This window comes from Pan paniscus, chromosome 19 (genome assembly GCF_029289425.2).
Source record: "Pan paniscus chromosome 19, NHGRI_mPanPan1-v2.0_pri, whole genome shotgun sequence".
Lineage (NCBI taxonomy): Eukaryota > Metazoa > Chordata > Mammalia > Primates > Hominidae > Pan > Pan paniscus.
In genome coordinates, this window is record NC_073268.2 from 9,087,422 (window position 1) to 9,103,008 (window position 15,587).

The 15,587-nt window shown below is 48.3% G+C and overlaps 1 protein-coding gene and 1 long non-coding RNA gene across 2 annotated transcripts in view; one reads left to right on the forward strand and one right to left on the reverse strand.

Annotated features, from left to right (window-relative positions):
* Nucleotides 1-75: 75 nt before the first annotated feature.
* LOC134729483 (uncharacterized) lies at nucleotides 76-1,230 on the forward strand. Its single transcript, XR_010110602.1, has 2 exons — nucleotides 76-214; nucleotides 852-1,230. It is a non-coding gene; the product is annotated as an uncharacterized LOC134729483 (long non-coding RNA).
* PITPNA (phosphatidylinositol transfer protein alpha) overlaps nucleotides 1,123-15,587 on the reverse strand; it is a 44,842-nt gene continuing 30,377 nt past the window's right edge. The window contains exons 11-12 of the mRNA XM_034941225.3: nucleotides 4,733-4,799; nucleotides 1,123-3,675 (exon numbers count right to left, since the gene is read on the reverse strand). Coding sequence (XP_034797116.1) covers nucleotides 4,755-4,799 — 45 coding nt within the window. The 3' untranslated portion in view covers nucleotides 1,123-3,675; nucleotides 4,733-4,754. The remainder of the gene's footprint in view (nucleotides 3,676-4,732; nucleotides 4,800-15,587) is intronic.

Consider the following 15,587-nt stretch of genomic DNA (forward strand, 5'->3'; position numbering starts at 1 on the left):
GCCATGGGCCGTCTTCCGGCGGAAGTTGTCGCTTCGCCGCCGCCGCAGCCTCTGCCCCACTCGTGAGGGATCCGAGGGCTCCGTCCTTGTGCTGTCTTCGCCCCGGCTCCCCGCCATCCAGAGACCCAGGGGTCAAACGAGGGTCGGGGGTGGGGACACGCAGCCTAGCCACTGTCCTGCCTGGGATCCGGTCTCCCCCGCCCCCCGGCTGCAGGTAATCTCCCCATTCCCGTGGCGCTTACGCTACTGCGGGAGCGCCTCCGTTCTCCACGCCCACTTTCAGGCGGCTTTCTGCTCCAAACTTATTGGATTACCTATTGCATATGGGACGTTTGGGGATTCCTGGACTCCTACAGAATTAGCCGTCAATAAATGAAACGTAGGCCGGGGCGCGGTGGCTCAATGCCTGTAATCCCAGCACTTTGGGAGGCCGAGGCGGGCGGCTCACTTGAGGTCAGGAGTTTAAGACCAGCCTGGGCAACATGGTGAAAACCCGTCTCTGCTAAAAATACAAAAGTTAGCTGGGCTTGATGGCGGGCGCCTGTTAATCCCAGCTACTCGGGAGGCTGAGGCAGGAGAATCGCCTGAACCCGGGAGGTGGAGGCTGCAGTGAGCCGAGATTGCGCCACTGCACCCCAGCCTGCGCGACAGAGCGAGACTTCGTCTCAAAAAAAAATAATAATAATAATAATTAGCCGAGATGGGGTTTCGCCATGTTGGTCAGGCTGGTCTCGAACTCCTGACCTCAGGTGATCCACCCGCCTCGGCCTCCCAGAGTGCTGCGATTTCAGGTGTGAGCCACCGCGCCCGGCCTAAAACTACTTTAAATAAATGTTTTGCTTGTTTGGTAGGGTGGATAAAGAGGAAGATGTGAAGAGGAGGCAGACAAAAGCAAAAGGACATCCTGTCAGTAGGAAACGGCCAAATTACAATTCAGATGTGCAATGTTTGCATAAGTAAACTGACACGGGACTATTATATGCAGAAATCCACGTGCAAAAATTTTCAGACACACCTTTGTACCTCTTCCTAATCCTGCCCTGGTAAAATGGCGGTTATCAGTGCAAGTTTGAGGATACATACAGTTGGAAAATGGACATCACCAAACTGGACTCCAGAAAGTTCTGTCTAGGATTTTATTAGACTGCTTTTTTTCTCAATATACCTGTATTGGAAGATTGAGACAAAAAGGCACAAACTCACATTAAATAAACAAGGTAATCTAATCAATTCTACAAAGTGTAGTTTGTAAAAGAAGTAGCACTAGGAACCAACCAAAGTCAGTCAGGGAGTCCCAGCAGGGACTGTAAAAGAACTTGGGAAGCTATACACATGCCCACAATACTGACCCTGTCCCAGACCTCTCTGCATGAGAAGGCCAGAGCCCAGCACCCCTCCTACAGAGGCACTGCTGCTTCTGTTGGGGCTGTGACCCTGGAATTCTGATGGAAGCAGCTGGTCTGAAGGGGCATGGCACACACTCAGGTACTACCCCTGGAGCTGAACCTTTATCGTAAGTCCCTCTGAGTGCTAGTCAGTTTGGAGGTGGGTGAGGAGGAAAGGGGGTACTTAAAAGAAGCCAACACTGTTGCCCAGCAGCAACACCATCCGTGGGGATGGAACAGACCAGGGACATCCTCCTTTATGTTTGTGTGGGCTGCAATTCCAGCTCCAGGCTGACCTCAGCTCATAATGGATGCTTTTCAACTGGGGCAACAGGTGGAGGTGGGAGGAGCCCTTGTTAGGGCTAAAGTGATATGTGTGGGCCTCAAGAGCCAAAGGAGGGAGACTAACAGCTGCTGACCCTCAGACCACATAGACAACTGTCTGCCTAGAATGTCAGTTTGTTTCTTTCAAGATAACCCGCATCTGGACTTCCCCTAGTTGATGAATGAAGGAACATCTTTAAGCACAAATATAATGAATAGCTAACACAGAGCTTATAGGAAAACACCGACATTGTTCTCCAGTAGGAATGCCTCTTCTCCAAGTTTCCAAGTCAGATAAATGCTACCAGCAGTTGAGATGCTACCCAGATGCATTACTAAAGACCCCTCAAGGTGAGGAGACTCACACAGAGGAAGGTGTCTGTAACAAGACATCTGGTTCCAAAGGGACCTCAATGAAGGTCAGCGCTAACCATGCTGGGGGTCTGAGTCTGTCCACCCTTGCCCCAGGAGGGCCACAGGGAAGCATCCATCAGGATGTCACAGGTGCAATCCTGTGAGACACTCCCTTATTGCACTTAGAAATGAGTAAGGCAAACAAACTGACAAAAACAGAAGGATACATTCTCCCACCCACTTCTTGCTTCCCGGACAAAGATTTGGTCTCCCATTAGCAGATGCACCCAGGCTAGCGTGGGCTGGGATCACGGCACACTTAGGCCAACGTGCTTCACAAGGTTTGGGGAATGTCAGGTGACACTACAGCTCTCTCTGATTCTCCCACTAAGAGACAAACTCAGGCTCTGTCAAGTTGCAGGAAGCTATGAACACTGGGCAGCGTCTGTTCCCCTGGAGCCTGGACTTCCTCACCAGCCTACTTTGGTCGGGTTCTGTACTATGATCACTACTTGCTTTGGGTTTTCCAGGGCAGAACTCAACATGGGGGTAGGACGAGCTAAGTTCTTGATCCCCAAATTCCTTTCCGGCAACTGCAGACGAGGGAACATGTTCTGCTGGGAAAAGCTTTTTGCATGCTCATATTGTGCAGCATGAAAGATCAGGACTCTTGCGTCCTAACCAGCCTCAAAGACAGAGGACAGGGACCTAAGAAAGCACAGAGAAAAGAGGATTATTGCTGAGTGGCAGCACCAGCCCCAAAGGGAAGAGGAGGAGCAGGGACTTACAGAGCTCCTCAGGGTCAGACAGTTGGTATCTAGGGGGTGACTCAATTCTAGGGGCCACACTGGACAATTCCCTCCAAGTGGAGAGTTGACTGGGGCGATTTTGTAGACTGCAGAGAGATTCAGAGCGGGCAACAGGAAGGCCAAGAAGCCACAGGTGTTTCTAAGAGTAGTAACTAGAGATTCAGTGATTGGGACAGGGTTACTCGTATTTGTTAAATTTTCTTAAATAGAGACTGGCTGAGCCTTGGGTACCTCCATAGTGCTAGAGTGCCCTAACGATGGGTTACTGGGAGCAGAAGTCAGAGCTGCAAAACCACATTGCTATTTTGTGGAAGCGGTGGGGGGCAGGGAAACACTGTATCTTTAGCTCATCCCCGCTCCCCACAGGAGCACTCAAAATTGCGAAGATCTTCCCAGGAAGCAGAATACCTCAGTTTACCCCAAGGTTGAGAACAAATGAACTTAAATCATTTAAATCACCACATCACAAAAGGCAGCTATTTGAAAGACTGAAAATGTCACTTGGAAATAAAGGTCGGGGGAACACACAGAAATGGGTCGGAACACAATGGAGAGAGACGGAGGCGCTGTAACTACAGCAACCTACACGCCACGTATCTCGGAGGAGCAGGCTCCTGCACACGCGGGCTCTGTGACACCAGACGGTCTATTTGTTCACAATATTGAAGGGCATCTAGAATTAGCTACAGTAAGGAATCGAAAGTTGCCTGAAGAGTGGGCACAGAACGGCTGCGTCCGAAAATGGCCTGTCACTTGGGAGGGTGGAGCTGCTGGGTCTTCCTGTTGACCACTGTCTTGCAAAACTAGAAGAAAAATGAAAGTATTAAGGAAGTAAGAGGAGAAAACAGAAACACTGTAAATCATCCTGAATGGATAATTTCAAGAGGAGGAGGGAAGCCAGTGGGTGGGTGGGGAAGGGAGTGGGGGAGGGCACTGAGGCCCAGAGCAGTGACTGAGAAGCTGGCATCCCAGCAGTCCACCTAATTCCACCCTCCTGCCTCCCAGAAGCTGCTTTAGGAACATGGGGCAGGGAGAGTAAGCAGGGCCAGGCATCACTCCTGGTGAGACCCTGGCCCTCCTTACCCTCTTAGTGTTAGAGGCCAGTTTTTATTTGTAAAAATAATTTTCTCTCTGAGCCTAATTGGGAGCAGAGCCAGGTTTTTCATTCAGTGATTAAGACTGCTTTGAGCTGCTGGAATCCCATGACTCGGGTGGTGTACAGGGCACTGGGAAACCAGCACCGAGAGCTAACGGAAGGAAGGGGCTTGGGGAAAAGTGACAACATGAAACAAGGGGCCCCCAATCTGGTCCTGTCACCTGGGCAGAAACACCCTCCCAGCATCTGAAAGATGCCACCTCTGATGAGGGCAGCTTAGTATGGGGTCAGGGGGTATAAAGAAGGAAATGAAGCACCACACAACAGTGGGTGCTAACAAAAGCTGTCTGGCCAGCAAGTTTTCCAAGGGGGAAGGGCAGGTAATGGCAGCTTTTGGGAGCTGGCGCTGGCGTGGGAAGGCCAGGGAGTGCCCAACATGACAGCTGCAACTTGAGATGGATCAAGCTGCCAGTCAGGAGGCGTGATTCGCGGCAGATGAACTCCCCTTCTATATCCACCACCCCCTCTACTTCTTACCACCCTCCCTGTCCATTGTCTCTATCTGGGTGGTTTGGAAAATGTCCCTGAAATGTCCCAATAGCCATAATCTCCTAGTGGAAGTGGAGAGCTATTGAGCGTGGCAACCATCATTACCAGAGGGAAGGAGGAATAGGTTTTCTGACTCCATAGTGGGCTGCTGAGGCCTTGAAACCCAAACTGATTTTAGCGTCTGTGACACGCACAGTGAGAAATTTGGTACGTACAGTGCAGAGGGGAAAGGCGGCTTTAGTCATCTGCTGTCATTCCTTTCACTGGGTCCTTTTGTCTCATCTGGAACAGAAAAAGCAGGACAAATGGAAGGCTCCTGCTGCTGATGGAACTCCTGCCTTCTCAGTCCTGCCCATAGGTGGGGTGGGGCATAGTGTGTGTAAAAAGCAAGACACTGGAAGGACGGAGGAATTCTGCATATGGACTCGAAGCCACACATTTCCAGATCTGTGTCACTGGTCTCACCATCCATGATTTCTAGTTCTCTTGTGTCACGGTGTTCGGAGCACCTTTTTTTTTTTTTTTTTTTTTTTTTTTTTTGGTAGAGAGGTGTGTGTGTGGGGGGGGGGTCTTCCTATGTTGACCAGGCTGGTCTTGGACTCCTGGCCTCACGCGATCCTCTGCCTCAACCTCCCAAAGTGCTGGGATTACAGCATAGGTGTGAGCCACCATACTTGGCCCCCGTTTCATTCATTTATTCATTCAACAAATACTTAACAAAACATCTTTTTTTGTGTGTGTGAGGAGTCTTGCTCTGTCACCCAGGCTGGAGTGCAGTGGCGCAAAGTTGGCTCATTGCAACCTCTGCCTCCGGGATTCAAGCGATTATCCTGCTTCAGCCTCCCAAGTAGCTGGGATTGCAGGTATGCACCATCACGCCCAGCTAATTTTTGTATTTTTAGGGGAGACGGGGTTTCACCATTTTGGCCAGGCTGATCTTGAACTCCTGATCTCAGGTGATCTGCCTGCCTTGGCCTCCTGAAGTGCTTGGATTACAGGCGTGAGCCACCGCGCCCAGCCTCAGTGAGGCATCTCTTTAGTGCTAGGAACTTCCAGAGGGCTGGGAATATTTAGCTGTGAACTAAACAGACCAGTTCTGTCCTCAAGGAGCTTACATTCTGCGGCAGGGTGGGCAGAGAACAAACATTCATCTATGCCAGCTGGGACTGTGGGCTGCTCGGATACAGAATGACTGTGGGTAAGTGCTATTTTAGGTAGTTACAGAAGCTTGTATGTGAGGTTTGAGACAAAACCTGAGAGAAATGAGGGAGAAAATCCTGTGGCTCTCCGGGAGAGGAGTTCCTGGCAGACTAACAGAACTTCCCTTTCCTGACCTGTTTAAAGGTGGGCACAATGTGGTGTCAGAACTAGGCACAAGGATGCAGAGGTGGAAAGTGCAGGTGCAGGTCTCAGATCCACAGACGTGCAAGGCTGCTGGAAAACAGGATGGGGGGCTTCTGTGGAAGCACCAAGTGGTCCCTGTCACTGGCACCTTCCAGGCAGAAGCAGACATCACTGGGGATACTGTAGACGTCATCTCTCTAAAATCAGTTCTGATTTGAAAACTCCATTCTATGTGAAGAATGTCAATAAGTATTTCTTCACTATTCATTAGTTTTCTGCTCAACTTTTGTTCTTTATAATGTTCAACAAATTTTGAGCACCTAAGAGCATAGCTCCTAGAATGAAACTCCCTAGACTGTATTGTTTTGTTTGAGACAGGGTCTGGCTCTGTTGCCCAGGATGGAGTGCAGTGGCGCAATCATGGCTCACTACAGCCTCGACCCCCTGGCTCAAGTGATCCTCCTGCCTCAGCATCCCAAGAAGCTGGGACTACAGGCATGGGCCACCATGCCTGGCTTTTTTTTTTTTGAGACAGTCTCACTCTGTTGCCAGGCTGGATGGCAGTGGTGTGATCTCGGCTCACTGCAATCTCTGCCTCCCGGGTTCAAGCAATTCCCCTGCCTCAGCCTCCCCAGTAGCTGGGACTGTAGGCACACACCACCATGCCTGGCTAATTTTTTTTTTGTATTTTAATAGGGACGGGGTTTCACCATGTTGGTCAGGATGATCTCAATCTCCTAACCTCACGATCTGCCTGCCTCAGCCTCCCAAAGTGCTGGGATTACAGGCGTGAGCCACTGCACCCAGCCACCTGGCTGATTTTTTATTTTTTCGGTGTGTGTGGGGACAGGGTCTCATTGTATTGCCCAGGCTAGTCTCCAACCCCTGGACTTTAGTCCTCCCGCCATGGCCTCCCAAAGTGCTGGGATTACAGGAATGAGCCACTGCACCTGGCCTGGATTGTATTCTGACTCCATCACTAATTGTATGACCTTGAGTAAGTTACTGCAATGCTCTCTAAGCCTCAGTTTTTTTCTTTTTTCTTTTCTTTTTTTTTTTTTTGAGACGGAGTCTCGCTCAGTCACCCAGGCTGGAGTGCAGTGGCATGATCTTGGCTCACTGCAAGCTCTGCCTCCCGGTTCACGCCATTCTCCTGCCTCAGCCTCCCGAGTAGCTGAGACTATAGGTGCCCACCAACACGCCCGGCTAATTTTTTGTGTTTTTAGTAGAGATGGGGTTTCACCGTGTTAGCCAGGATGGTCTTGATCTCTTGACCTCATGATCCACCCACCTCGGCCTCCCAAGGTGCTGGGATTACAGGCGTGAGCCACTGCACCCGGCCTTTTTTTTTTTTTTTTTTTTTTTTTGAGACAGGGTCTCACTGTGTCACTCAGGCTGGAGTGCAGTGGTGCGATCACCATGCCAGGCTAATTTTTGTATTTTTTGTAGAGAGAGAGTTTTGCCATGTTGCCCAGGCTGGTCCCACACTCCTGGACTCGAGCAATCCACCCACCTCAGCTTCCCAAAGTGCTTGGATTACAGGTTTGAGCCACTGGGTATGGCCTAAGCCCCAATTTCTATAATAATAAAATAGAGATAACAGTACATAGGATTGTGATGAAGATTTAAGATGTGTGGTCAGGAGTTCAAGACCAGCCTGGCCAGCATGGTGAAACCCCATCTCTACTAAAAATACAAAAAATATTATCTGGGCATTGTGGCAGGCACCTGTAATCCCAGCTACTTGGGAGGCTGAGGCAGGAGAATTGTTTGAACCCGGGAGGCGGAGCTTGCAGTGAGCTGAGATGGCACCGCTGCACTCCAGCCTGGGCGACAGAGCGAGACTCCATCTCAAAAAAGAAAAAAAAAAGAGGTTTTCGTGTACTTAGCAGAGCAGAGTGCCTGACGTGGAGTATGCACTCAGTATTCGGGGCCTGTGTAGAGATGAAAATTACTGGAGACGCGGTTCCAAATGCTGTTTATGTTATAGAATACAAAATTATTATTGTTTTTTGAGACAGAGTCTCGCTCTGTCGCCCAGGCTGGAGTGCAGAGGCACCATCTCGACTCACTGCAACCTCTGCCTCCTGGGTTCAAGCGATTCTTCTGCCTCAGCCTCCCGAGTAGCTGAGATTACAGGCACTTGCCACCACGCCTGGCTAATTTTTGTATTTTTAGTACAGACGGGGTTTCACCATGTTGGTCAGGCTGGTCTCAAACTTCTGACCTCATGATCCGCCCGCCTCAGCCTCCCAAAGTGCTGGGATTACAAACATGAGCCACCACACCCGGCCAATAAAAAATTATTTGAGACCCTGTTTCAAATGTTATTTTATTCTTTCGTTCCAGACACTGTCCTATAGCAAAGGAGATGTGTATAGAAGCTCTGAAGAACCTGGAATTTTAAGCCATAGCCCACTTCAGAATTGTATTCTAGTCACTGAAAATTTAATACTGCCACATTTTGTGGAGATTCTATCTCTGGCAGTAGTTCTCCACTGGGAAACTTTTTTTTTTTTTTTTTTTTTGAGACAAGGTCTCACTCTGTCGCTCTGTCGCCCAGGCTAGAGTGCAGTGGCGCGATCTTGGCTCACTGCACCCTCCACCTCCTGGGTTCAGGCGATTCTCCTGCCTCAAACTCCCGAGTAGCTGGGATTACAGGCATGTGCCACTATGCCTGGCTAATTTTCTATTTTTAGTAGAGACGAGGTTTCTCCATGTTGGCCAGGCTGGTCTTAAACTCCCAACCTCAGGTGATCCGCCTGCCTTGGCCTCCCAAAGTGCTGGGATGACAGGCGTGAACCACCACGCATGGCCAGCTCGTCATATTTTTAAAAGACAACTCTGTGATGTTAGATTGGAATTAGATGCATTTGTGTGAACACGATATATGACGCAGATACAGAAATAACTATAAATGTACCAAGTCCCCTAGCTCTATCCTGTGAGAAGGTCTGGGAGCTGCAATACCCTAGTGGAAATAGGCACACCAGCACCCAGATCTCATTTCCAAACACCCCTCTCCACTATACGGAAGCAGCGCTCCTTGAAGATGTGGCCAGTTACAGGGTCATGAAAACACAAGACAAACCCGGAACACCTTGTGCTTCAAGGGGACAGCAGTAACCTCACCAGTAACTGGACAGAAAGACACAGAATAGGATAAAAAGAACAGAGTCTGTGACATTCAGGCTTCAAGTACACAGGTGGGGTCTAATCATGCAGAAACATCAACAAATCCACATTGAAAGACATTCTACAAAATGATCAGCCTATAACCTCCACAAACGCCAAAATCGCGGAAGTTCAGGAAAACTGAGGAGCGGCACCAGATGGACAGAAACGAGAGCTGTGATGAATGGGGTGAAGCGCGTGATCCTGGGCTGTAGTCTTTGCTCTAAAGGAATAGTCTCTGGGCAAAGGAGTGTACAGGAGTTCTTGGCACTGTTCTTGCCTATTTTCTGTTAAGTTTAAAACTCTTTCATAATAGAATTTTTAAAAAGACAATTTGCTCACGAATGACCATTTACAAAAGTTTTCAATAATCAGAGAATTTAACATCATGGGAGCAAAGCTCCTTCTCAGCCGGATCCTTACACGTGCTGAGAGTTCACCACCTGGCTTCAGTTACTAATGCAAAGCCAGCTCCTGTTTTCCCACCGCTTGAAATAAGATGCAACCTCCTACCAGGAACATGATAGCTTCCCCTACTGTCAGAAACAAGGTTCCCCATACCACTGAAATAAAATTCATTACTTCAATCTTTTTTTGTTTGTTTTTTGAGACGGAGTCTTGCTCTGTCACCCAGGCTAGAATGCAGCGGCATGATGTTGGCTCACTGCAACCTCTGCCTCCCGGGTTCAAGTGATTCTCCTGTCTCAGCCTCCTAAGTAGCTGGGATTAGAGGTGCACCACATCCAGCTAATTTTCGTATTTTTAGTAGATGGGGTTTCACCATCTTGGCCAGGCTGGTCTCGAACTCCTGACCTCAGATGATCCACCTGCCTCAGCCTCCCAAAGTGCTGGGATTATAGGTGTGAGCCACCGCACCCAGCCCATTACTTCAGTCTTACAATGATCTAAGAATGCTTATTTCCTGTTTCCTGGGGCCTACATGACATGAGAGATTTATCTGATGTTTGTGGTGTTCCTCAAATTTAGCCAATGTAGGCTATATATACACATCTAATATGGCTGAAGAAAATGTGTATGTGAAAATAGGAAAATAGAAACTTCAATCTTGGTTGGTTGGTTTGTTTTGAGACAGAGTTTCGCTCTGTTGCCCAGGCTGGAGTACAATGGTGTGATCTTGGCTCACCGCAATCTCTGCCTCCTGGGTTCAAGTGATTCTCCTGCCTCAGCCTCCCGAGTAGCTGGGATTGCAGGCATGCACCACCACACCTGGCTAATTTCTTGTATTTTTAGTAGACGGGGTTTCTCCATGTTACTCAGGCTGTCTCAAACTCCCAAGCTCAGGTGATCCACCCGCCTCGGCCTCCAAAGTGCTGGGATTACAGGTGTGAGCCACCGTGCCCAGCCCTGGTTTGTTTTTGTTTTCAACAGTGGTTTCCTCTAGGGAATAAGGCCAGGGGCTGAAACAAGAAGACTTTTATTTATGTATTCACCTATTATTATTAGTTATTTGGACTTCTATTTTTAATTTTTTTTTCTATCTTTTGAAAATCATTTTGACCATTAAGTATGAAATACGCCTTTGATCTAAAAAAATAGTAAAGTGTCAATGTTAATATCCGAGTTATTACATTGTACTATAGTTTTGCAAGATGTTACCATTGGCAAAAACTGGGTAAAGGGTACATAGATCTTTCCACATTATTTTTTATAACTGCAAGTGAATCTTTCAATCATTTCAAAATAAAAGGTTCGGTGCAGAAATGAAGCTGGCTGGGTGTGTTGGCCCACGCCTACAATCCCAACACTTTGGGAGGCTGAGGTGGAAGGATCACTTGTGGCTGGGAGTTTGAGACCAGCCTAGACAACATAGCAAGATCCTGTCTGTACAAAAATTTAAAAAAATTTTAAAATTAGGTAGGCGTGGTGGCCTGCACCTGTAGTCCCAGCTACTTGGGAGGCTGAGGTGGGTGGATCAGTTGAATCCAAGCGTTTCAGGCTGCCATAATCCAGCCTAGGCAACAGTGTGAGACCCTGTCTTGTTCTGTCGCCAAGGCTGGACAGTGCAGCGGCGTGATCTCGGCTCACTACAATTTCTGCCTCCTGGATTCAAGCGATTCTCCTGTCTCAGCCTCCCAAGTAGCTGGGATTACAGGCGCACACCACCACACCTGGCTGATTTTTGTATTTTTAGTAGAGACGGGGTTTCTCCATGTTGGCCAGGCTGGTCTTGAACTTCTGACCTCAGGTGATCAGCCCAACTTTAGCCTCCCAAAGTGCTAGGATTACAGGCTTTTGAGCCACCGTGCCTTAAACTGTATTTAAAAAGAAAACAGGACCAGGTATAGTGGCTCATGATGGTAATCCCAACACTTTGGGAAACCAAGGTGGGAGGATCACTTGAGACCAGTAATTCAAGACCAGCCTGAGCAACATATTGAGATCTTGTCTCTAAAAAAATTAGTCAGGTGTAGTGGTGGGACCTGAAGTCCTAGCTACTTAGGAGCTTAACGTGGGAGGATCACTTGAGCCCAGAAGTTGAAGGCTGCAGTGAGCTATGATCACAGCACTGCACTCTAGCCTAGGCCACAGAGCGAGACTGTCTCTCTTTTAAAAAAAAAAAAAGAAAAGAAAACAAAGCTACTTCCATAATTGGGGATGTTGGCTGATGTTCCAGATGGTCTGCAATCACTGCCAGCAGGTTGGAGGGAATTAAGACTCCCTGAGTGGCTGGGCATGGTGGCTCACACCTGTAATCCCAACACTTTGGGAGGCCGAGGCAGGCGGATCACCTGAGGTCAGGAGTTCAAGACCATCCTGGCCAACATGGTGAAACCCCATCTCTACTAAAAATACAAAAATTAGCTGGGCGTGGTGGCGTGCACCTGTAATCCCAGCTACTTGGGAGGCTGAGGCAGGAGAATGGTGTGAACCCGGGAGGCAGAGGTTGCAGTGAGCCGAGATTGCGCCACTGCAGTCCAGCCTGGGCGACAGAGCAAGACTCCATCTCAAAAAAAAAAAAAAAAAAGAGACAGAGAGAGAGAGACTCCATGAGGGCAGTGTCATCCTTCACATATAGGGATCCTGCAGCCTCTGCAGCTCCTATGAAAGTTTTAGAGGCTGGGCGTGGTGGCTCACGCCTGTAATCCCAGCACTTTGGGAGGCCGAGGCAGGTGCATTGCCTGAGCTCAGGAGTTCGAGACTAGTCTGGCCAACATGGTGAAACCCCCTCTCTATTAAAAATAGAAAACTAGTGGCGTGTAGTGGCGGGCGCCTCTAGTCCCAGCTACTTAGGAGGCTGAGGCAGGAGAATTGCTAGAACCTGGGAGGTGGAGGTTGCTGTGAGCCGACATTGTGCCAGTGCACTCCAGCCTGGCGCCACTCCACTCCAGCCTGGGTGACACAGCAAGGTTCTGTCTCAAAAAAAATAAAATAAAATTTTAGATTCTTGGCTGGGCACAGTGGCTCACAACTGTAATCCTAGCACCTTGGGAGGCTGAGGCAGGTGGGTCACCTGAGCTCAGGAGTTCCAGACCAGCCCGGGCAACATGGGGAAACCCTGTCTCTACTAAAAATACAAAAATTAGCCAGGCGTGGTGGCAGGCACCTGTAGTCCCAGCTACTCAGGAGGCTGTGACATGAGAATTGCTTGAATTGGGGAGTTGGAGGTTGCAGTGAGCCAAGATGGCACCACTGTACTCCAGCCTGGGTGACAGAGCGAGACTCTGTTTCAAAAGAAAAAAAAAAAAGAAAACAAGTTTTCTTAAAATTTTTTAAGTGAATTCTCTTTTCTGAATGTCATTATCTAAAGAGTTAATGGCCAAAGGCCAAGAGGTACTTGTTCAGTGAATTATAAAATGTCCTTAACTTCTGTGAGCCACAGTTTATCTATAAAATGAAACTAATACCTGTGTTACAGGTTGCCATGAAAACTGGGTGATGTAATACATGTGAAACTCTTAGCATACGTGATAGGCACACGGGAAGTCCTCAATAAATGTTAGCTTCTATTAATAATACAAATATTTTTATTACTACCATATTTGGGAGACAGTGAGTTCCCCATTACAGGGAGTAATCAAGCAAAGGCTGGTAGGGAAGCTTCAGAGAGTACTCAAGCACTGAACATATAATTGGACCAAATGACCTTTAACATACCTCCTTCCATTTTTCAGATTATGGGCCTCTTAAGAGAGTAAGAGCTTGGGAAAGGGAGAAAAAAGGCAAGTTGGGGAGAAAGAGAGAGAGAGAGAGAGAAACTGCTTTCCTACAGGCACATATTTCCAGAAATTTTTTCTTTTTAGGGCAAAGAACTAATCTCTCGATCCCTTGCTTCCCAAATCTTCAAGCCTCATTCAAGAATGGTGGGTCCACCCAGACAGGGACTAGAGTTACAGCAGTGATGACTGTGGCCTTACAGTGACCCTTCATCACTCACAAACAAAATCTGCCTGCACTAGATGACTATGTACTGGCTTAGAGACTAACAGTCATAATTCCTATTCCAAGTGTGCAGTTCATCACGGTGCATGGAAGACAGACATCTATCTCTATTCCTCCCCCAAACCCTATGACATGACAGTAAAGGAATTTAAAAAGATAAAAACTATGAAGACAACAGGAACAGAGGACACCACAGCAGGTAAGAGCCAGTTAACAACCTTTTGGGAGATGGAAAAAGGACAGAAGAGTCAGTAGCTAATTTGCAGAGCAGCAAAAGCTGAACCTAAGTGCCTGGAGGATGGGGAGCCGAGAAGGAGCTGCAGGTTCTGCAAAGGCTCAGGAACTGGACGCACCAGGTCCCGCTGCAGATGGGAGTACCAGGTGTGGCTCAAAACTGGTGACTTTTTGAAAGTCCAAATGGAGAACGGTTAGGACGTGGTGTTCCCTTCTCCTGCTCTGGAAGTCAAGCAACCACTCTCCTTCCCTTCCCAGCAAAAGCCAGGAGGTTCACTCTCTGAAGCGCTGAGGGAACCCTGACCTCAGGACCCCAGGTGCTGCTAGGGGGAAGGTGGGCAAGAGGCAGAATACGACGGAATTAAAGTTAAAGCCAATCAATGGCACAATGAGCCCACTGGGACCCTTCCTCAGTGTGGCCTCCAGAATGCTGGCTGCCTGCCTGTCTCCCACAGCAAGAGACAGGGGAGTCCTCTGTGGGAAAGTGAGAAGCCTCCGCGAAAAAAAGACTCGAAGTCCTGAGGTAGAGGTTCCCGCCCCCGAATGTAACTACCGAGTACCCTGAGGTAGAGGTTCCCCCACTGTAACTACCGAGTACAGGCGGGTGCCTGTAGTCCCAGCTACTGGGGAGGCTGAGGCAGGAGAATGGCGTGAACCAGGGAGGTGGAGCTTGCAGTGAGCCGAGATCACGCCACTGCACTCCAGCTTGGGCAACAGAGTGAGAGCCTGTCTCAGAAAAAAAAAAAAAAAAGAAAAATTAAAAGGATTTTGAGCCTGGGAGTTTGAGGCTGCAGTGAGCTATGATCATGCCACTGCACGACGCCAAGCACTCCAGCTTGGGTGACAGAACACAACCTCACCTCTTAAAAAAAAAAAAAGAACTACTAAGAGCATCAGCATAGATTATTTGAAAGTATGGAAGTAATTAACAAAAGAAACAACCATCGGAATTACAAGGGGCTGCTTCTGAGGGGTGGGACTCATAATCCTGGGATGCTGAGTTTTAAAACTACAAAATATAACTTTGATGAAACATATATTTTTAGATAGACAAAAAAATAAAAAGGGAAGCCACATCAAGCGTAGTCAGCACACAAAGGTCCTGCACAGTAGCTGAAGAGACCAACAACGTGTACCACAATGAGGTGGACTTGCTTTCTCTCCCACTGCAGATGAGTTTTAAAATTCTAATTCCAAAGAGAGTTTCTTCTATTTGCAGTTATCCTGGAGGACAGTGATCACCTAAGCTTTTGGCATGATTCTCCATGGAATGGAGAAAGATTTTCTTTTCTTTTTCTTTTTTTCCTCGAGACGGAGTCTTGCTCTGTCGCCCAGGCTGGAGTGCAATGGCATGATCTCTGCTCACTGCAACCTCTGCCTCCTGGGTTCAAGCGATTCTCCTGCCTCAGCCTCCTGAGCAGCTGGGATTACACGTGTCCGCCACCACGCCTGGCTAATTTTTTTTATTTTTAGTAGAGACAGGGTTTCACCATGTTGGCCAAGTTGGTCTCAGACTCCTGACCTCGTGATCTGCCCACCTCAGCCTCCCAAAGTGCTGGGATTACAGGTGTGAGCCACCGTGCCTGGCCGAGAAAGATTTTCAAAAGGGGGAGAGATTAAAAAATAACTCTCTAACACTGAGGGCTCTCAAAGTTTGGATGTGAAGAAAGCAGATCCAGTAGATCCTCTGGAGAGTTCTTCTAGCTCCAAGAATTTGAGTTCTACCCGAAGGAATGAAAGGTGGACAGCAAATACTTCCACGAACCCCAACATACGTCATGCTGGCCTTTGTCAGGCAGTGGATGGCTGAAGCTCCAGGCTAAAACTCCAATGAAAGTCTCCATGTTTCTTCATTTGTTAACATTTTCCCTTTCTTTTTGTCAGGACTAGGGTGACCAAAAGCCTCAGGCTTCTCTT